Source organism: Sciurus carolinensis, chromosome 1 (genome assembly GCF_902686445.1).
Source record: "Sciurus carolinensis chromosome 1, mSciCar1.2, whole genome shotgun sequence".
NCBI lineage: Eukaryota > Metazoa > Chordata > Mammalia > Rodentia > Sciuridae > Sciurus > Sciurus carolinensis.
The window spans coordinates 189753024-189770605 of NC_062213.1; the positions used below are offsets into that span (position 1 = coordinate 189753024).

A 17582-nucleotide genomic window follows, 5' to 3' on the forward strand; every position below is an offset into this window, starting at 1 on the left:
CTCCTGAGCCACTGGGATTACAGGCATGCACCACCACACCCCTGAGCTAAGGTTTAAAGCTGAGAAAATCCACGTGAGTAGAGATCTGGAGAGATGACTGGGGAGTCCTGGAAGTCAGGATCAGAAGTTGGACTCCATTCTGGCTGGACAGGGCAGGGATGCTACCCATTCTCTCTAGGGCTAGGAGAAGAAATGACCCCTGTAGGATCAGCCTGGGTGGAGTGTCCCTGGGGGACAGTGGGAGGAAGTCTTCCTTTATATTCTCCCATCAGCCCAGTTTCTTATAAGCTGACATCCTTTCTCTGTTGGTCTCAGCAAGATGGGCCTACTGTGGACCTCACTCTCCTTGTTGCTCCTCCTATTTGGGGGTCCTGTTTGAGGACCCCAACTGTCCAGATAGGGGTTTAGCATGCGCTCTCTGTCAACTCACCTCTTATTTCCTGCCTGCCCCAACAAGCAGGGTGAGAGTTTGACAATCTGGGCTCTGCACGCATCTTTATGCAAATTGGATAGAAACAGTGCAAAGCCCTCACCTCCTTGGGATGCTAGAACCTGGAAGTGCGACGAGAGCTGCAGAGGGCTCTGCGAGAAACACGTCCAACCTGTGCCCACTGACCCTGTGTCTCCCTGCAGAACCCAGGAGACTGGAAGCCAGCAAAGTTGTTGTTCTGGAGCCCCAGAAAATCCTGGGGAGAAGGGAACTCAGGTCCCCAAGGTGAGGCATGCTGGGGAGCTGACAGGGCCCTTTGGTTAACCTGGTGGCCTGCTGGAAAGGGTGTGAGGATGCAGCCATTGCAGTTTGTGCTGAGGAGCCATGCCAAGGGACAGGAAACTCCTCTGTCCCAGGCTCCTGATGGGCAGGTGCACAGCATCCCAAGATCTTCCAGGTTGGTGGTATTGTCCTCAATTGACTGAGGAGGCAAATGAGACTCAAAAAGAGAGGATAAGTTGTTAGTCCCCACTCACTGAGCCAATAAAGGGTGAAAAGGGGATTGGAACTTCAAGCTCCAAATCTTGTTTCTTTTTCATCCTGACATGAGCAGGACTCAGGGTATCTCTGCCTCTAGGATCTCAGGGCAGCCTGGACCTCAGCAAGATGGGCCTCAAGGGTGATCCTCGGGAGTGTGTGGGGCCAGGGCCTCCCTGCTTTCTTTGCTGTGTCCCCACACTTGAGGGTGGGTGTTTCTGGATACCTGCTGCTCAGCGATCGGCTATGACTGCCTGCCCATGAGGGATGAGAGGTTGGGAGGGTTGGGGAGAATTAGGAGAAGGGCCTGGGCCCTCACCTCACTACTGGTTATGGTCACTCTCTCATGGGTGCTCAGACCTCATGGGTACTCCTCTGGGACAGGAGATCCAGTGAACCTGCTCTGGTACCAGGAGGGTGGGGCTGCCTTTGTGGGAGCTGGGAACTTGAAATCGGGCATGTAAATCAGACCCCTTCAGGAGCCAAGAAGGCTTCTTGGAGTCCCCACTTGTTCCAGTGCCTGGGTAGAGGGGCTTGGGGTATAACTTGGGGGACCCCCCCTCTGTCCATCTCCTCTTTCTTGGGTTCCAGGAGCCACCAGGAGCTGCTGAGCTGGGGCGCCACCTTGAATGGCTGGTACCATCTGTGCCTACCAGAGGGCAGGGCTCTCCTGCTCTTTGGTGACATGAACTCAGCAGTAGGTGGCTGACTGATGAGAAAAGGGGCTGGAACACCTGACCCAGTGAGCGCTTCTCCCCCATGACCCCTAGGGGGAGCCAGAGCCCACTGGAGCAAGGTTAGAGGAATTCACTGACAGATGGCAGCTGAGTTCCCCACAGGGCCTCAAGAAGTCTGAGAAGGCTTCAGAGAGGAGGTGCCATTTGAAAGGACCTTGAAGGCTGTGTAGAAGTTTTCTAGAAAGATGAGATGCAGAAGGACTTTCTAGGTAGAGGTTCAGAAAAATTTATGGCAGCAGGAGAGTACTAAAGGGTTTAGGGGCACCAAGGGAGTGAGCTAAGAGTAGACGTGGGTGGTCAGCTGTGGTCTTCAGGTGTGGTCAAACATGCATGGAGGAACTCTGCAAAGGTCAGTTCAGGGAAGACATTAAATTACTGACTAAGGAGTTGTGGGGGGCCATAGGGAGACATGGAAGAGATTTAAGCAGAAGAGCCAGGTCAGACTTGTGTTTTAGAAAGATAACTTGGCCAGGTGTGGTGGTGCACACTTAGTTCCAGCGACTTGGGAAACTGAGGCAGGACTGCAGTTCAAAGCCATCCTCAGCACGTTTGTGAGGTGGTAAGCAACTTATAGAGACCCTGTCTTAAAATAAAAAATAAAAGGGCTGGGGATGTGGCTCAGTGGTTAAGTGCCCTGGGGTTCAGTTCCGGTACCATAAAAAAAAAGTCTTGGGCTACGTCTTGGAAGATGCATTGAAGTAAGGAACAAGGGTGGCAGATGAGCCAGGTGTGGTGGCACACACCTATAATCCCAGTTACTCGGGTGGCTGAGGCAGGAGGATTGCTCGAGGCCAACCTGGGCAACTTAGTGAGACACTGTCTCAAAATGAAAAATAATAGTAATTTTTAAAAGTGCTTGGGCCATTCTTGCTGGTACACGCCTGTAATTCCAGCTTCCCAGGAAGTTGAGGCAGGAGGAGCACGAGTTCAAAGCCAGCCTCAGCAACTTAGCGAGGCCCTAAGCAACTCAACCAGACCCTGTCTCTAAATAAAATATAAAAAAAGGCTGGGGATGTGGCTTAGTGGTTAAGTGCCCCTGAGTTCAATCCTTGTACCAAAAAAAAAAAAAAAAAAGTGCTTGGCCTGGAGGAGGAGGTGGGGAAAATCAGGGTAAGGCCAGAAGTCCAGGCTGGACTGAGGGGAAGATCTCTACTTTAAATATCTTGGTTTTTATCATAGTAAAGGAAAGCAGGTTATTGCAAGTCTGACTCCTAACGAGACTAACAGTCTCCTGAGGGCAGGAACAGTATTTCTATCATTTCGGTCTCTCCCAGGGCTTGCAAGGTTTTGGCATGCATTTGAGTGTTAGTAAAAGTTAATAAGTAAATCAAGTTTATCAATGTATTTACAGGCAAAGCTTCCTTGAAGGAATTGTTTTATCCACTATGCCCCAATCCAAAGAGAAGAGAAATATCAGCTCACCCTCCTCTTCACCTGACCTCAGTCAGCACTTACCCTTGCTCCCCAGCACCCCTTGTACAGGCTGGAGTAGTAGCTGGTATGCCAGCCTTCTCTGCCTCCCCAGGTGTTCCAAAGGCGACAGGATGGTTCTGTGGATTTCTTCTGCTCAGGGTCATGGTACAAAGCAGGTTTTGGGAGCCAGGAGTCTGAGTTCTGGTTGGGGAATGAGAACTTACACCAGCTCACCCTTCAGGGTTAGTTCCCAGTAAGGTCAAAGGTCCCTAAGGGTTTGGTCTTCCATCCCAAGTCTACACCTGAGAATCTGAGCATCCTCCATTCCAGCTTCCCCTACCTCCCAGGAACCGGGGAGCTTCCCATAGAGCTGGAAGACTTTGATGGCAACCGTGCCTTCACCTACTATGTGACTTTCTGTCTTGGGAGGCAGACCACTACCAGCTAGCTGGTGCTGGGCAAGTTCTCGGAGGCACTGCAGGTGAGTGAGTCTAAGGTGGGGCTCTGAAGAAGGAAAGGGCGGAGGCTGGCTTCTTTCAGAGCATGGCCTCTGCCTCCAGGGTAATTTCCTCCCCTCTGTGGGTCTCAGATTTCTCATCCAAGAAATGGTAACCCTGAGACAGGATGGTGCAGGAGGGAGAGAGTTAGGGCTCTGGAGGCAAAAGACCTGAGAGTGAGTTCAGATCCGCCACTTACATGCGACCTTCTGCGTCAGAGCCTCGGTTTCCTATAGAAGGGGTGGTGAGGAGCTGGGCCTGTAGCTCAGGCGGGGAGCCCTTGCCTAGCGTGTGCGAGGCCCTGAATTCAATCTCCCACATGGTGATGCGGGGCGGGGTGGGAGTGGACCAGGAGACAGGGCAGGGCTGTGGGTAACACTCCAGGAGGGTGAGCCTTCTCTGCTCTGGGAAAGGAACTAGGGAAGTCTTCTTTCAGAGAAACAGTGACTGTTGGGGAGAGATTTGAAAGGGGGAAGTGGTGATGGGAGGTGCCTCAGGGGAGCCCCCTTTCCTGTCCAGGCACAAGAAGTTCCTCCCAGCTCTCCCTGGAACAGATGCTTGGGCTGTAGATAGGAGCTAAGAGAAGACAAAGGACAGAGGGAAACTAGGGATTCTGGAGGGGACAAGGCAGGGGGAAGAGTTGGTGACTTTGGAACCATGCAATCATGAGTTCAGGTTCCACTGCTGCTGGATTAACAGAGTGACCGTGGGCAAACAACCTGGCCCCTTAATTCTGCTAACGACTTATGGGGCTGATAACATCCACCTTACAGTTGCTTGAGGTGGTATTCCTAAGGGTGCCAGGCATGGTGTAGGTCCCCAAGGTGCCCTCCAAGAGGGACTGCAGGAAGGGACTCCTTGAGCCTCCACAGCAGGAAGCTCTTTACCACCTGTGACACCGACCCCACGACTCAATTGGGAGTAACTATGCAGAGGTTGTCCATGATGCCTGGTGGTATGAATCCTGTTATCAATCCAATCTCAAAGTCACTATGCAGTGTCTGCCCCCAAGTATGGCATCAACTGGGCCTCAAGCCAGGGTTAGGGTTAGGGTCAGGATTTGGCTGAGCTTCGCTAGGATACCCTGCAGTACCCTTATCTCTCCTGAACAGCTTCCGGACTCTCAACCACCTCCCCACTGCAAAGGCCTCTCCTTCCCTGTCCACATTTAAAAATAAACCATGTTAACCCTTTCAGGCTTTCAGGATTCTTTCAGTTACTAGGGAAAGAGGGCAGAGCAGGGACATAAGTTTCAGGTCCAGGGGTAGATTTCTTTCCAATCAGGGAATGGAATGGAATCCTCCCAAGGTGAAGAGGCTTCTGTCTTTGGAGGTGTGCAAAACAAGAACAGGGGGACATCTAGCAGAGGGACTGGAAGAGATTCAAGAATCTGCCCAACAATTCTGGGCCCTCTGGGTCCAGCAAATGAATGGTTTCTCACCTTCTCTGTTGCTCATGCTTGTCCCTTGTAAATTGTGTTTTCCAACCCAGTCTGTATTATGGGTCAAGTCCTCGCCCTCTGCTGCTCCTTGCCTAACCCGGAGCTGGTTTGCATCCAGGGTCAAATCAAAGAAGGTACATTTTTCCCATGAGGAAACAGTGCAATGAAACAACAGCCACTGAGCTAGCACTTTTTGAGCAGTTTATTTGCCCAAAGTCACAGCATATCAATTAGTGGCAGAAACAAGTAGTTAGGAGTTGGACAGTCCTGGGCTTGCATTCTGTTCTATTATATAGCTGACTGATCTTGGACAAGTTATTCCACCTCCCTAAGTCCTCAGTTGCTGATTTCAAGGTTCACTGAGGTTTATACCAGCTTATTGTCTCAGTCACTGATTCACACTAGAAGGAGCTTCTTAGGGATCTGAGGTTGGGACACTGTTAGAACTCAAAGGGCTGAGGTTTCTAGGATTCTCTTCAAAGGATGGGTAGAGAAATGTTTACAGTCGAAGGTGCTTTTCAGGCCTCACTGTCATCCTCTGGATAGAATTCAAAGATCAATAGGGCTCCATAGCTGATGAAGTCCTGGGCAAACCAGCACCCAGACAAGAGCTCAGACATCAAGCCCCACTCCAGAACTGAAGGATTCTGCACATCCACTATTCCTCGTGTTTTGCACACCCTGATGACTTGAGAACCATGAATTCAGCAGACCTCTGCAGGGCAGGGCCTGCAAACCTTGCCTGTTCTCTAGCCCTGGTCTGGGTACAGGGTGCCTGCAGTTAGCAGTCCACAGAGGTTGGCGTGCACTAGGGCACAAGCTGTTCCGGAAGCGGCCAGTGTCAGAGGTTCTGGCGGGAGAGGAGGGAAGGGAGAGGCCGCGTCCCCAGCGGCTGGGAAGCGGTGCTGCCTCAGGGCCGAGGGTGGAGCTTTACCGGTTTGTTGGGAAAGGGCTGGGCCCGGCCTACATGTGAAGGCAGGACAGAGTGACGGCCGGCGCTCCCCTGAGAAGTCTGAGTGGCAGACACTGCCAGCCTGATTCCCGGGATCCCCCTGTGGCTCTGAGTTGCGGATCAACGAGTTCCCCAGATTCTCGGAACCCAATCCCGGATTTCAGACCCTCAGGACCTTGCAAGTCTGAGCTCAGATTTCTCCCTGGACTCCAGATTTCCGGAACAGAAGGTCCGACTGGTCTCCGGATCTTCAGATCCCGTAGGAAATTTGGATCTCGACTGGATTCCCAGTCCCGAGATCCCTGGATCCACCGCCCCAGGCTCCTGTCCTGCCCAGGGTCCTAGAACCCGGCGCCCCACGCTTGAGTACCCCCGCATGGCGGGGCAGTGCACTGGGTCCGGGACCTTGGAGCGAGCGGGCAGTTGCTGGCAGGACCCTCTGGCGGAAGCGCTGAGCCGGGGCCGACCGCTCGCTGCCCCACCGGGCCGGAGCTGCGCTCGGAGCCGGCCGCTCAGCGTGGTCTACGTGCTGACCCGGGAGCCGCGGCCCGGGGTGGAGCCTGGGGAGGGAACCCAGACAGAGCCACTGCCCCTCTGCTGCCTGCGCGAGGCTTGCGCGCAACTCCCGGGGCCACGGCCACCGCCGCAGCTGCGCAGCCTGCCCTTTGAGACCCTGGCTCTGGGCGACACCGCCGCCCTGGACTCCTTCTACAACGCGGGTGAGCGCGAGGCGGGCGGGGCTTGGGCTATTGGGCGGGGAAAGGGGCGGAGACGGCGACAACAGGGCGGGGCTGAGATGGGTGCGGGGTCTAGGGACGTCGGGGCACTAAACCTAAAGGATTTGAGGCGCGGCTATGAACGTTGTAGAATTTAGAGGCTCTGGAGCGTGGGCGAGCTCGGGATTGGATTTAGAGATCCAGCCCCTGCTCCCGGCTTGGGGTTGGCGCTTAAGAACCCTTCAGTAGGGGCCGGGCCTAGCGAGCGGGGCGGGGCTTAGAGGCTGGGCGTGGCTCAGGGGCAGGGCTGTGGTTCCGCGGCGCGTGGGCGGCTGGAGACTAGCTTCAGGATGTTGGAGCGCCCTGCTCTTCAGGGCGAATCCTGGGAGGGGAGCTTGGACTAGGGCTCCTCCTACGGGGCCGCAATTTAGAGGTACTAGCATTACTGCTTCCAAAGATTGGGCTAAGGAGGAGGAAAGGAAAGCGAAAGGTCCCAACGAGACTGGATTCTGGGCGAGGAGGCTTACCTTTAAGACCTCGCAGCTAAAAGAGAATGGGAGGGACACGGACGACCTGGGGCGGGGCCAGAAGGCGGCTATTCTCCCGCCTACCCGGATGCCGGGTCTCCTATCCTTATGTGTTCATCCAGGAATCCGGGAACCGTGCTTCCTGGACGTCCATGAAATTGCAGCCCAAATAACAAAAAAGGTTAAGAGAAATTGTAACCTAAAAACGACGACTGACCTACCTTGGAGACACAAAGACACACAGTCATGGATAGACTCACAAATCGCATCCATGTTGACTCAGAGGGGCCCCTGCAAACTTGTCATTCAAAGACACAGTAAGCTACACATACACACATACAGGCACAGCTTTGTCTACTTACGCCGATGTTGCCCGCCGCATTCAAGAGGCTAGGCTGAGGACCCAGGGATGGGACTTCTGTGTTTGTACAACTCCTGCTTCCCACACAGCCTGGAACAGGCTCTCAGGTGGAGTACAGCCTGGCCCCCTTCTCTGGGCACAGTGATTACAGGCTCTGAGCAGTGGGGTGAGTGTCGTGCCCAGTGAGCCTTCAGAAGCACCTCAGGTATCAGTGCTGTGTATGTAGTGGGGAGGTCGCAAAATCAGGCCCAGAGCAGAACTGAACCTGGCTGGGGTCCCTTAGCAAGGCAGGCGCAGCTGGAGTGCATCCCCAGGCTACTTCCCCACCAAGCTGGGCTTCGGGGCTCAGAGCCTGCACCTCTGTGCCCACAGACGTGGTGGTGCTGGAAGTGAGCAATTCCCTGGCACAGCCCTCCCTGTTCTATCACCTTGGTGTACGTGAGAGCTTCAGCATGACCAACAACGTGCTCCTCTGCTCCCAGGCTGAACTCCCTGACCTGCAGGCCCTGAGAGTAGGTGACCCGTGGCCAGTGGGGCAGGTGCAGGGTTGTGGTGAGGTCTTCCTAGAATACTAATATTTGACTGTCTGCCTCCTGCAGGAGGATATTTTCCAGAAGAATTCGGTGAGAAGAACCCACTCTTTCCTCCAGTGTACCCTTTGACCTCTGATGCCCCACTGGTCTTCCTGACCTCCTCAGTAACCTCTGACCTCCCTAAAACCCTCTGGTGTCCATGCGACCCTCTGTTCCCTATAGCCTCCTTTCATGAAGTGTGTCCCTTTCCTGCTATTCCAATCATCACTGGTACTGACCTTTGATCCCTCCCTGTCTCTCTGTAACTCTGTACTTACCTCTGACCTCCACTGATTTGTCTCCTTCCCACCAGGATTGTGCTGGGAGCTACACACTGATCCCCTACGTGGTGACGGCCACTGGTCGGGTGCTCTGTGGTGATGCAGGCCTTCTGAGGGGCCTGGCTGATGGGTTGGTTCAGGCAGGGGTGGGCACTGAGGCCCTGCTCACTCCCCTGGTATGCCGGCTTGCTCGCCTGCTGGAGGCCACTCCTACAGACTCTTGGTAATGGGGCCTGTTTGGAGGGCACCAAAAAGAGGCTGGGGCTGGGGCTGAGGGACAGGCCCACCATTCTTTCTCCCTCCCTCCCCTGGTCTGGGCATCAGTGGCTATTTCCGGGAGACCATTCGGCAGGATATCCGGCAGGCTCGGGAGAGGTTCAGTGGGCAGCAGCTGAGGCAAGAACTGGCTCGTCTGCAGCGGAGGCTGGACAGTGTGGAGCTGCTGAGCCCCGACATCATCATGAACCTGCTGCTTTCCTACCGCGATGTGCAGGTGTGTGGTGTTCTGAGGGGCAGCCAGCTGATGGGCATTTGTTGTCAGACAAACCCGAGTTCAGCTTCTGTCTGTGCCTCTTGTTCACTGGTGGCTTTAAGCAAACTAGCTAACCTCTCTGAGCCTCAGTTTTCTCATTTGTAACAGATATTGATGATATCACTGCCTCTCAGGGCAGTTGTAAGTTTGGGGACACCCAGCATGGGGCACACAGTGGACTTTCCACTTGAGGTCCAATCTGCACACCCACGGGACCTGAGTGGTTGGGCTGTCAGGTGTAGGACAGGGTCCTTGCTCAGGGTTTTCCTCAGGGCCTGGGGTCTCATAATGCTGATGCTTACTGTTTCCTCACACAGGACTACTCAGCCATCATTGAGCTGGTAGAGACACTGCAGGCCTTGCCCACCTGTGATGTGGCTGAGCAACACAATGTCTGCTTCCACTACACATTTGCCCTCAACCGGTGAGTGGTGGGGCAAGACTTGGGTCAGAGCCACATGGAGGTTTCCGTGGCTGAATCTCTGCTTTATGAGATCATTGCTGTCTGGGATCACTGGTCTTCAGGGCATTTGCTGACCAGGGTACTGATGTCAAGAGGGTTGTTCTAGTTGCTGCTACCTGGTGGGAGCAGGGGAGGTGGTTCTATCTTTGGTGTGGTTATAGTTATCCAAAGTCACTGCTCCTTAGAGCCGTTACATCTAAGAATCACTTCCATCTGGGGTCACTACTCCTCGAGAGATCAGTGCTGACCAGGGTCAGTGCCATTTGGTGGTCTTCTGTTGTCAGGTTGCTGGAAGGGTCCCTGCTGTTCAGGATCTAGGGATCCCTGGACAGAGTGCATCAGGGTCATCAGACAGATCCTCAGATCATCTTCCTCTACCCTTAGGAGGAACAGGCCTGGGGACAGGAAGAAAGCTCTGGATGTGCTGCTGCCACTGGTACAGTGTGAAGGCTCTGTGGCACCCGATCTGTACTGCATGTGTGGCCGTATCTACAAGGACATGTTCTTCAGCTCTGGCTTCCAGGATGCTGGGCACCGGGAGCGGGCCTATCACTGGTAAGGGGCACAAGAGAGTGGACAGAGAACTGGGCTTGCGGGGTGAAGGGCAGTGTTCTGGGCATCTGTCCAGCCCTGTGGTCTGCCAGGTATCGCAAGGCCTTTGATGTGGAGCCCAGCCTGCACTCTGGCATCAATGCTGCTGTGCTCCTCATTGCTGCTGGGCAGCACTTTGAGGACTCTGAGGAACTCCAGCTGATAGGTGAGGCTTTACCCCGGTCCACCATCTCTGCAAATGTGCCCAGAAGAACGTGGGGAGAGGGCAGGGAGAGAATCCTGGGCAGAAGCCAGGCCTGAGTTAATACCTTTCTGGACTGTTCTGCCCTTAACCACATCCTCAAACCTGCCCTGGGCCCTCAGGAGTCCTTGAGCCTACAACAGTTCCCAGGTTCATGTTTGTGTTTATTACACACTGAATTCCACATTGACTTGTGTCCAAACCCTTACCTGTCCTGGTTCCAACTCCCACCTGAGATCTTGCCACACCTACTATTTTACCTATTCCTATGAATTTGGCTACACACATGCCCCTATGAATGGTGTGGCCCACACTTGGGTCTTACCCACACTTATTGGAGCCTATGCCCCTTTCCTCCAGGCATGAAGCTGGGCTGCCTGCTGGCCCGAAAAGGCTGCGTGGAGAAGATGCAATATTACTGGGATGTAGGTTTCTACCTGGGAGCCCAGATCCTAACCAATGACCCCATCCAGGTGGTGCTGGCTGCAGAACAGCTGTATAAGCTCAATGCCCCCATATGGTAGGTGGCCCCTTCTGCATTCCTGAGCTGTTCCTGCACCCATGTCCATTGGCACTAAAGCCTGAGTCCCAAAATATGACCCCAGACACTTTCAGGCCAGTGACATTGGTACCTAGTGCTCACGTTGTGGGTACATTCAAGTCACTTTCCTCTTACTGGTGGTGCTGGTGGTGCCTGGGCCAAACTGAGGACAAGGCTGTACCTGCAGGTACCTGGTGTCAGTGATGGAAACCTTCCTGCTCTACCAGCACTTCAGACCCACACCAGAGCCCTCTGGAGGGCCCCTGTGTCGTGCTCACTTCTGGCTCCACTTCTTGCTTCAGTCCTGCCAGTCATTCAAGACAGCCCCTCCCCAGGGGGACCAGTGTTTGGTGAGGCCTTTGGGAATGGGGAACTGGAGAGGATCCAACTCCTTCTGATGGGACCCCTCGATTCCACTACCCACAGGTGCTGGTCCTGGAGATGAACAAAGTACTGCTGCCGGCAAGACTCGAGTTTCAGGGCATGGACCCAGTGAGGGCAGTGACCCTAAGCCTGCTGGAGCCCGAGACCCAGGTGAACTCGCATTTGAGGCTCCTTTCTCATCGCTAGTACCTTTCTCCTCGCCCTTCTCCCGTTTCCAGACCCCCTCTCCTGACCCAGCACCTCCCATTAAACCCCTCTTTCTTCTTTCAGGACAGTCCCTCCAGCTGGATCTTCCCAGTGGCCTCCATCTGCGGAGTCAGGTGAGAAGCCGGCGCTTCGGGCTGGCTCTGGCGTTCCGGCAGCCGGGCGCTCACAGGCCTCTCTGTCCTTTCCCAGCGCCTCCAAGCGGGACGAGCGCTGCTGCTTCCTCTATGCTCTTCCTCCGGCTCAGGACGTCCAGTTGTGCTTCCCCAGCGTAGGGCACTGCCAGTGGTGCGCTCAGCCTCTCAGGGTCGGGGTATTCTGGGACGGGAATGCCCGAGGGAGTGAGGGAAAGGAGGGGACGATGTCCCCCAGGAGCTCCCTGTAGTGGAGGGGACTATTTCGGTTCCAGATGCCCCTCCCGGCAGTCTGACCTTCCCGCCCTCAGGTTCTGCGGCCTGATCCAGTCCTTGGTGACTAATCCAGATTCCACGGCACTTGCGGAAGAGGCAGTGGGTGTGGGGGAGGTGCTGGAGGTGAGAACGGGGGACTGGGAACCTGAGGAGGGCCAAGGGCCGCAGGCCCTAGTGAACCCCGGTCACCCCGCACTCTGCAGTTTGATTATGAATACACGGAGACAGGCGAACGGCTAGTGCTGGGCAAAGGCACTTATGGCGTAGTGTACGCAGGCCGCGATCGGCACACGAAGGTACGCATCGCCATCAAGGAGATCCCGGAGCGGGACAGCAGGTACAGTGGTGCGGCCTGGGGTCCAGCTACGGAATGGCTAGGGCAGCGGTGGGCAGGCCGAGTGGGCGGGCCCACCAGTTGAGAGGCTCCTGCGGGCGGGGCTGTATGGGAGGAAAAGCAGACACCCAGTGGTCGGCGCCGAATGCCCCATAAGCCCGGGAAGTGCGGGCTGTGGACTGGGGCCTGGCGTACTGCAGGGTGGGTGCGGAGGGACGAGTTCTGCGGAGGCCTGTGCGCAGGGCGATAAGGCCGGGGAGTTGGAGAGGGGCTTGTGGGAGGGGCTAACCCTGGGGGCGTGGCCCGGCTGATGCGCGGTAGTGAGGTCTCTGCCTAAATCTATCCCATTCCTCTCTCCTCTGCCTCCCCCAGGTTCTCTCAGCCTCTGCATGAGGAAATCGCTCTTCACAAACGCCTGCGCCACAAGAACATCGTGCGCTATCTGGGCTCAGCCAGCCAGGGCGGCTACCTCAAAATCTTCATGGAGGAAGTGCCTGGAGGTACCTGCCCTGCGTGGGATGAAAGTGAAACTTGGGTTATGGGAATGGAGAAAGGCAGGGGTGGAGAACCCTAGGGGCAAATGAACCCTAGCGTGTGTGGGTAGTATCGCCAAGAATTAACTGATGGAGTGGCATGGGGTGATGGAGTTTGGGCCTTGAGCAGAGAGATGTGGGTAACCATGTTGGCTATCGGATCATTTGCCCAGGCAGCCTCTCCTCCTTGCTGAGGTCAGTGTGGGGACCCTTGAAGGACAACGAGAGTACTATCAGTTTCTACACCCGCCAGATCTTGCAGGGACTCAGCTATCTGCACGACAACCGTATTGTGCACCGGGACATCAAGGTCAGCCCTGTGGCTGCCCACTTGGCTTATTGGGATTGGAAGACATGGTCCCAGAGCCTGGGGGTTTAGATTTAAAGTGGGCAGAACATTTGCAAAGGGTGGAATTAATCATGGAGGTTCCTTAAAGAAAGAAGAACCTCAGATCTCCAGATCTGAGAGATGTTCAAATCTGAAGACAAACCAGGGGCTAGCTCCCAGAGGGGCATATAAATGGTCTGGCAGTGGGAAGAGGTTGATAGATCCTTCGGCCAGGATGGTATCCCCAGGAAATGTGAGTCCTAGGATGGAGATCCAGTTGTGTCAGAGCCCAGCCCAGGTAGGCACTAAGCACAATGTCTACACCAATCAGGGGGACAATGTGCTCATCAACACCTTCAGTGGTCTACTCAAAATTTCTGACTTTGGTACCTCCAAACGACTGGCGGGCATCACACCCTGCACTGAGACCTTCACAGGTAACAGGGGTGTGGGGTGGTGAGCTGAGATGCAGAACTCTTAGAGCCTTCTAGGGAACAGGGTTTCTCCTGGGCATGGAGTTAGAGTTCTAATGGGGGATGGAATTCAGGACAGGTATTGGGTCAGTGGTAAGGTGACAGAATCCAGAATCGGAGCTTGGATAACTGATGAAATTTAGTTTAGCACTTAAAGTGGAGTCCTGGAGTATCAGTGCAGGCCAACATGGGTTTTGGGGGCCAAAGTATTTAGTAGAATTTAGTATTTAGTAGTATTTAGTATTCAGGGGGGATGGGATGCAAGATGGAACTCTCCTGTGGGTGATGAGGTCTAAGACTGATGAAGCCTTGTGTGAATGATGGAAGCTTTGGTAGGTGATAGGTTGGTTGATGAAACTCAGGATAGATGTTTGATGATCAAGGTAGGTGATGGGAACTATTTTGGAGGATAGGTTCAGCCTGGGTGCAGGTGGCCAGAGGATGCTGGAGGTCCCCCATCCCCATGATAAAGCTTAGATGAACATTGGTGTTCATACTCTCATCCTAGGAACCCTGCAGTATATGGCCCCAGAAATCATTGACCAGGGCCCACGAGGATATGGGAAGGCAGCTGACATCTGGTCATTGGGCTGTACTGTAATTGAGATGGCCACAGGTCGCCCACCCTTCCATGAGTTAGGGAGCCCACAGGCTGCCATGTTTCAGGTGAGTCCCCTTTGAGACCTGGCCATGGAGTTTGGGTGAAACTGGGCCTTGAACACCTCTAACCTTGACTCTTGTTTGCCCTCTCTGTCTAACCACTGCTAGGTGGGCATGTACAAGGTACATCCGCCAATGCCCAGTTCTCTGTCAGCTGAGGCCCAAGCTTTCCTCCTCCGAACTTTTGAGCCAGACCCCCAGCTCCGAGCCAGTGCCCAAGCACTGCTGGGGGACCCCTTCCTGCAGCCTGGGAAGAGGAGCCGCAGCCCTGCCTCCCCTCGTCATGCTCCTCGGCCCTCAGGTGTTGTGGGTGTCAAGGGAGTGAGGTCCTGGAGGGGCCTGGAGCTGTGAAGGTGTGAGGGCTGACAGCTTGTCCCTCCCTCAGATGCCCCTGCAGCCAGTCCCGCTCCTTCAGCTGACCCCACCACTCAGTCCCAGACATTCCCTCGGCCTCAGGCACCCTCTCAGCACCCACCCAGTCCCCCGAAGCGCTGCCTCAGTTATGGAGACACCAGCCAGCTCCGGTAAGAACCTATGGTCCTGGTCCTAGAGTGGGTCCCGATTTCCTTCACCTGGTTTTGTCATTCTGTTCCCTCCAGAAAAAGCCCTCCCTGGGAGCCTGAGCACCCTGCCACTCGCATGGCATCTGGGGCCTGTCAGTGCCCTCCCAGATGTTAAACCTGTGTTTCCCGCACTCCCTCCCCAGCTCCGGGTTTATCTCTTGCTATCTCTCCCTGAGAGGTAGGCATAAAAGTAAAGAGCCAGGATTCAAACCTGGAGGCTGGATGGTGGTGTCCACCCTCCATCAGCGGCTCTCCATTGCGCCCAGGGTGCCGGAGGAGCCCGGGGTCGAGGAACCCACTTCCCCAGAAGAGAGTTCGGGGCTGAGCCTGCTGCATCAGGAGAGCAAGCGCCGGGCCATGCTGGCCGCGGTGTTGGAGCAGGAGCTGCTGGTGCTCGCGGAGAATCTGTGCCTGGAGCAGGAACAGGTGGGCGGCCCGCCCCAGCGACCCCTGGTGGTGGTGCATGGACAGGACTGCTGCTGGCTTCTGCCTCACCCCCAGCATCTCTTTAGCTGGAGTGGGACCGGCGGGCCGACTCCTTGCTCCCTCTCAGGGTTCGCGTCTGAGCAGGAATCATGTGGAACATCTGCTCCGCTGCCTGGGGGCACACATCCATAGTCCCAATCGCCGGCAGCTGGCCCAGGAGTTGCGGGCGCTGCAAGCGCTGCTGCGGGCCCAGGGCCTTGGATCTACACTTCTGAACGGACCGCTCTTCGCCTTCCCAGACGCGGTGAGAGGGCTTTCTTGCAGTTAGGGCTGCCCAATAATAGGTAGTGAGCTCCCTGCGATAGGTAATTGGCAAGAACTTGTTCCAGGATTCTAAGTCACCTCCGTGGAGGCGGCCATCTATCTGCCCAGTCCTGCTCACCAACCCCTCCTCCCTTGACATCAAGCCCGCCCACCTCGCTTGCCTCTGGCAAAAGACTTCTAGGCCTTTCCAACTCAAGCCCCAGCTCTATTTGAGGATCCACTGTCTCAGGCGCGTCCTCCCTCCCTCTCCAGGTGAAGCAGATCCTCCGCAGGCGCCAGATCCGCCCACATTGGATGTTCGTGCTGGACTCCCTGCTCAGCCGCGCTGTGCGGGCAGCCTTGGCGGTGCTGGACCCGGGTAGGAGCGGGCTGGAGCCTCCCAGCCTGCGGGGGAGGGTGTGACCCTCAGGGGTGGGGCAAAAACAAAATGAGGCTGGTAGGGCCCAGGCTTAGGGAGGTGGAAAGGTGGAAAGGAACCCATAGGGAAGTGACTAAGTGGGCATCTCCCAGACTGGCCTCACCTGGTCACTATCCAGAGCCCGGTACTCGCTCTTAACTCCCCTGCCCTCAGGACCTGGGGGTCCTGAACGGGGGACTTTCTACTGCTTGAGCTCACCCGACTCTGATTGCAGAGGTGGAGAAGAAGGAAGTCTTATCGAGATCAGAGGAACTGAGTAAAGAAGGGGAGTCTCAGCAGAAGCAACAAGAGTCTCCTGTCTTGCGGAGTCCCCTCCTGGCAGAAGGACAGCAAAGCCCCCCTCCTCTGATAGTGCAGCTGGGCCTCTTGCAGGCAGAGACCGACAGGTAAGGCCTTTGGAATGGCACATAGGATCTGTGCCAGCTTCAACCCACTTGCCATTCCATTCTACTCTTCTGTCCTCCACAGACTTCGGGAGGTCCTGGCAGAGAAGGAACGGGAGTGCCAGGCCCTGGTATACCAGGCTCTACATCGAGTGAATGCAGAGGCCAGGACCTATGCCCTGGTCTCCGAGCCCTCAGGTGAGTGGACCTGGCTGGAGGTCACTGCTGGTGGGTGTGAGGCAGTCTTTAGCAGGAGGCTCATCACATCACCTGACTTCTTGACAGATGCTCTCCCAACAGACCAGGGCCTGGTGCAGTGGTTACAGGAACTAAATGTGGATTCAGGCACCATCCAAACGGTGAGGGGAACATGCTAATTATCCCTGACCCCCACAACCAGTAGTCCGTCTCAGTCCATCTTTTAGCTTTTCTCACTTTTCCCTCTTCTAAGCCTAGAAGTGAGTGAATTCCTTCCATCGTATATATGATTCGGGAAATGAGGCCCAGAATTGGGTGCGATCCACCTTAGCATTTTGATAGAACAAAGCTAGTAACTGGGTCTCTGGACATATCTTTCTGTAGTTTTATCTCTCTGTATTTTTGTGGGTCTTTGTCCACAACCAGCTGCTGAACCATAGCTTCACCCTCCGTGCCCTGCTCACCTGTGCCACTCGAGATGACCTCCTCTATACCCGCATCAGGTACATTCTGGGCCCTCAGGGGTGAACAACACACATGCCTTATGCTGACCAGACCCAGTCCTCCCTAAGTTCCTCCTTGGAAATCACAGGGATTCCAGGGACCCTTGGGGACAGAAGGGGCATTGGGCAGACAGTGGGTACCAGTGAGAGCTGGGACCTTCTGACTGAGCCACATTGAGTCTGCTGCCCCCAGGGGAGGGATGGTATGCCGAATCTGGAGAGCCATCTTGGCACAGCGAGCAGGATCTACACCAGTTACCCCTGGACCCCGGGAAGCTGAATGAGGACATCAGAGGCAGAACAGACCCAGGGACAGATGGACAGAGAAGACATGAGCAGCAGCCTCTGACATACCTGCACAGGACCAGGGGCAATAGCAGAAGGCCAGGCAGGTGGGGCCAGGGTAGCGCCCAGGCCTAGCGCTGGTGGGGGGAGCCAACTGCAGAGGCCCCCAAGCACAAGCACAACCAAAGACTATTAAACAGAACACTTTCATCCCCTTGTCTTGGTGACTTTGGAGGTGTGAGGTGGGGGTGTCCTGGGAGCAGCCCCTTGAGGTCTTTGTGTTGAATCTGAGGTTCCTTAATCTCACCCCTTTCACTTTTCAGTTCTTTTCTGTTAACACCTTATCACTGTGACCATCCCTCA

The 17582-nt window shown here is 55.3% G+C and overlaps 2 protein-coding genes across 2 annotated transcripts; both read left to right on the top strand.

Annotated features, from left to right (window-relative positions):
* Nucleotides 1-319: 319 nt before the first annotated feature.
* On the top strand, nucleotides 320-4659 carry Fcn3 (ficolin 3). Its single transcript, XM_047526671.1, is given in 9 exon segments — nucleotides 320-368; nucleotides 634-715; nucleotides 1326-1382; nucleotides 1550-1664; nucleotides 3230-3359; nucleotides 3465-3536; nucleotides 4453-4517; nucleotides 4520-4595; nucleotides 4598-4659. Coding segments are annotated over 9 exon segments (708 nt in total).
* A 1328-nt stretch (nucleotides 4660-5987) lies between these two features.
* Map3k6 (mitogen-activated protein kinase kinase kinase 6) lies at nucleotides 5988-17426 on the top strand. Its single transcript, XM_047522872.1, has 29 exons — nucleotides 5988-6726; nucleotides 7984-8123; nucleotides 8211-8234; nucleotides 8497-8687; nucleotides 8789-8957; nucleotides 9314-9420; nucleotides 9844-10014; nucleotides 10104-10216; nucleotides 10613-10772; nucleotides 10981-11143; nucleotides 11220-11327; nucleotides 11448-11497; nucleotides 11574-11669; nucleotides 11827-11914; nucleotides 11995-12128; nucleotides 12498-12625; nucleotides 12832-12968; nucleotides 13318-13423; nucleotides 13968-14125; nucleotides 14228-14420; nucleotides 14505-14643; nucleotides 14949-15108; nucleotides 15236-15412; nucleotides 15685-15790; nucleotides 16065-16236; nucleotides 16319-16431; nucleotides 16519-16592; nucleotides 16858-16934; nucleotides 17128-17426. Exons 1-29 carry the CDS (start codon nucleotides 6384-6386, stop codon nucleotides 17216-17218), a joined length of 3888 nt encoding a protein of 1295 aa, XP_047378828.1. The 5' UTR covers nucleotides 5988-6383; the 3' UTR covers nucleotides 17219-17426.
* The last annotated feature ends 156 nt before the right edge of the window (nucleotides 17427-17582 follow it).

What these genes read in the sequence shown, in the direction of transcription:
- Map3k6 (XM_047522872.1), top strand. Translation starts at nt 6,384, where the DNA reads ATGGCGGGGCAGTGCACTGGGTCCGGGACCTTGGAGCGAGCGGGCAGT. An exon ending in AAGCTCAATGCCCCCATATG is followed by an intron (nt 10,773 to 10,980) that starts GTAGGTGGCCCC and finishes CTGTACCTGCAG; the next exon opens with GTACCTGGTGTCAGTGATGG. An exon ending in TCTTCGCCTTCCCAGACGCG is followed by an intron (nt 15,413 to 15,684) that starts GTGAGAGGGCTT and finishes CTCCCTCTCCAG; the next exon opens with GTGAAGCAGATCCTCCGCAG.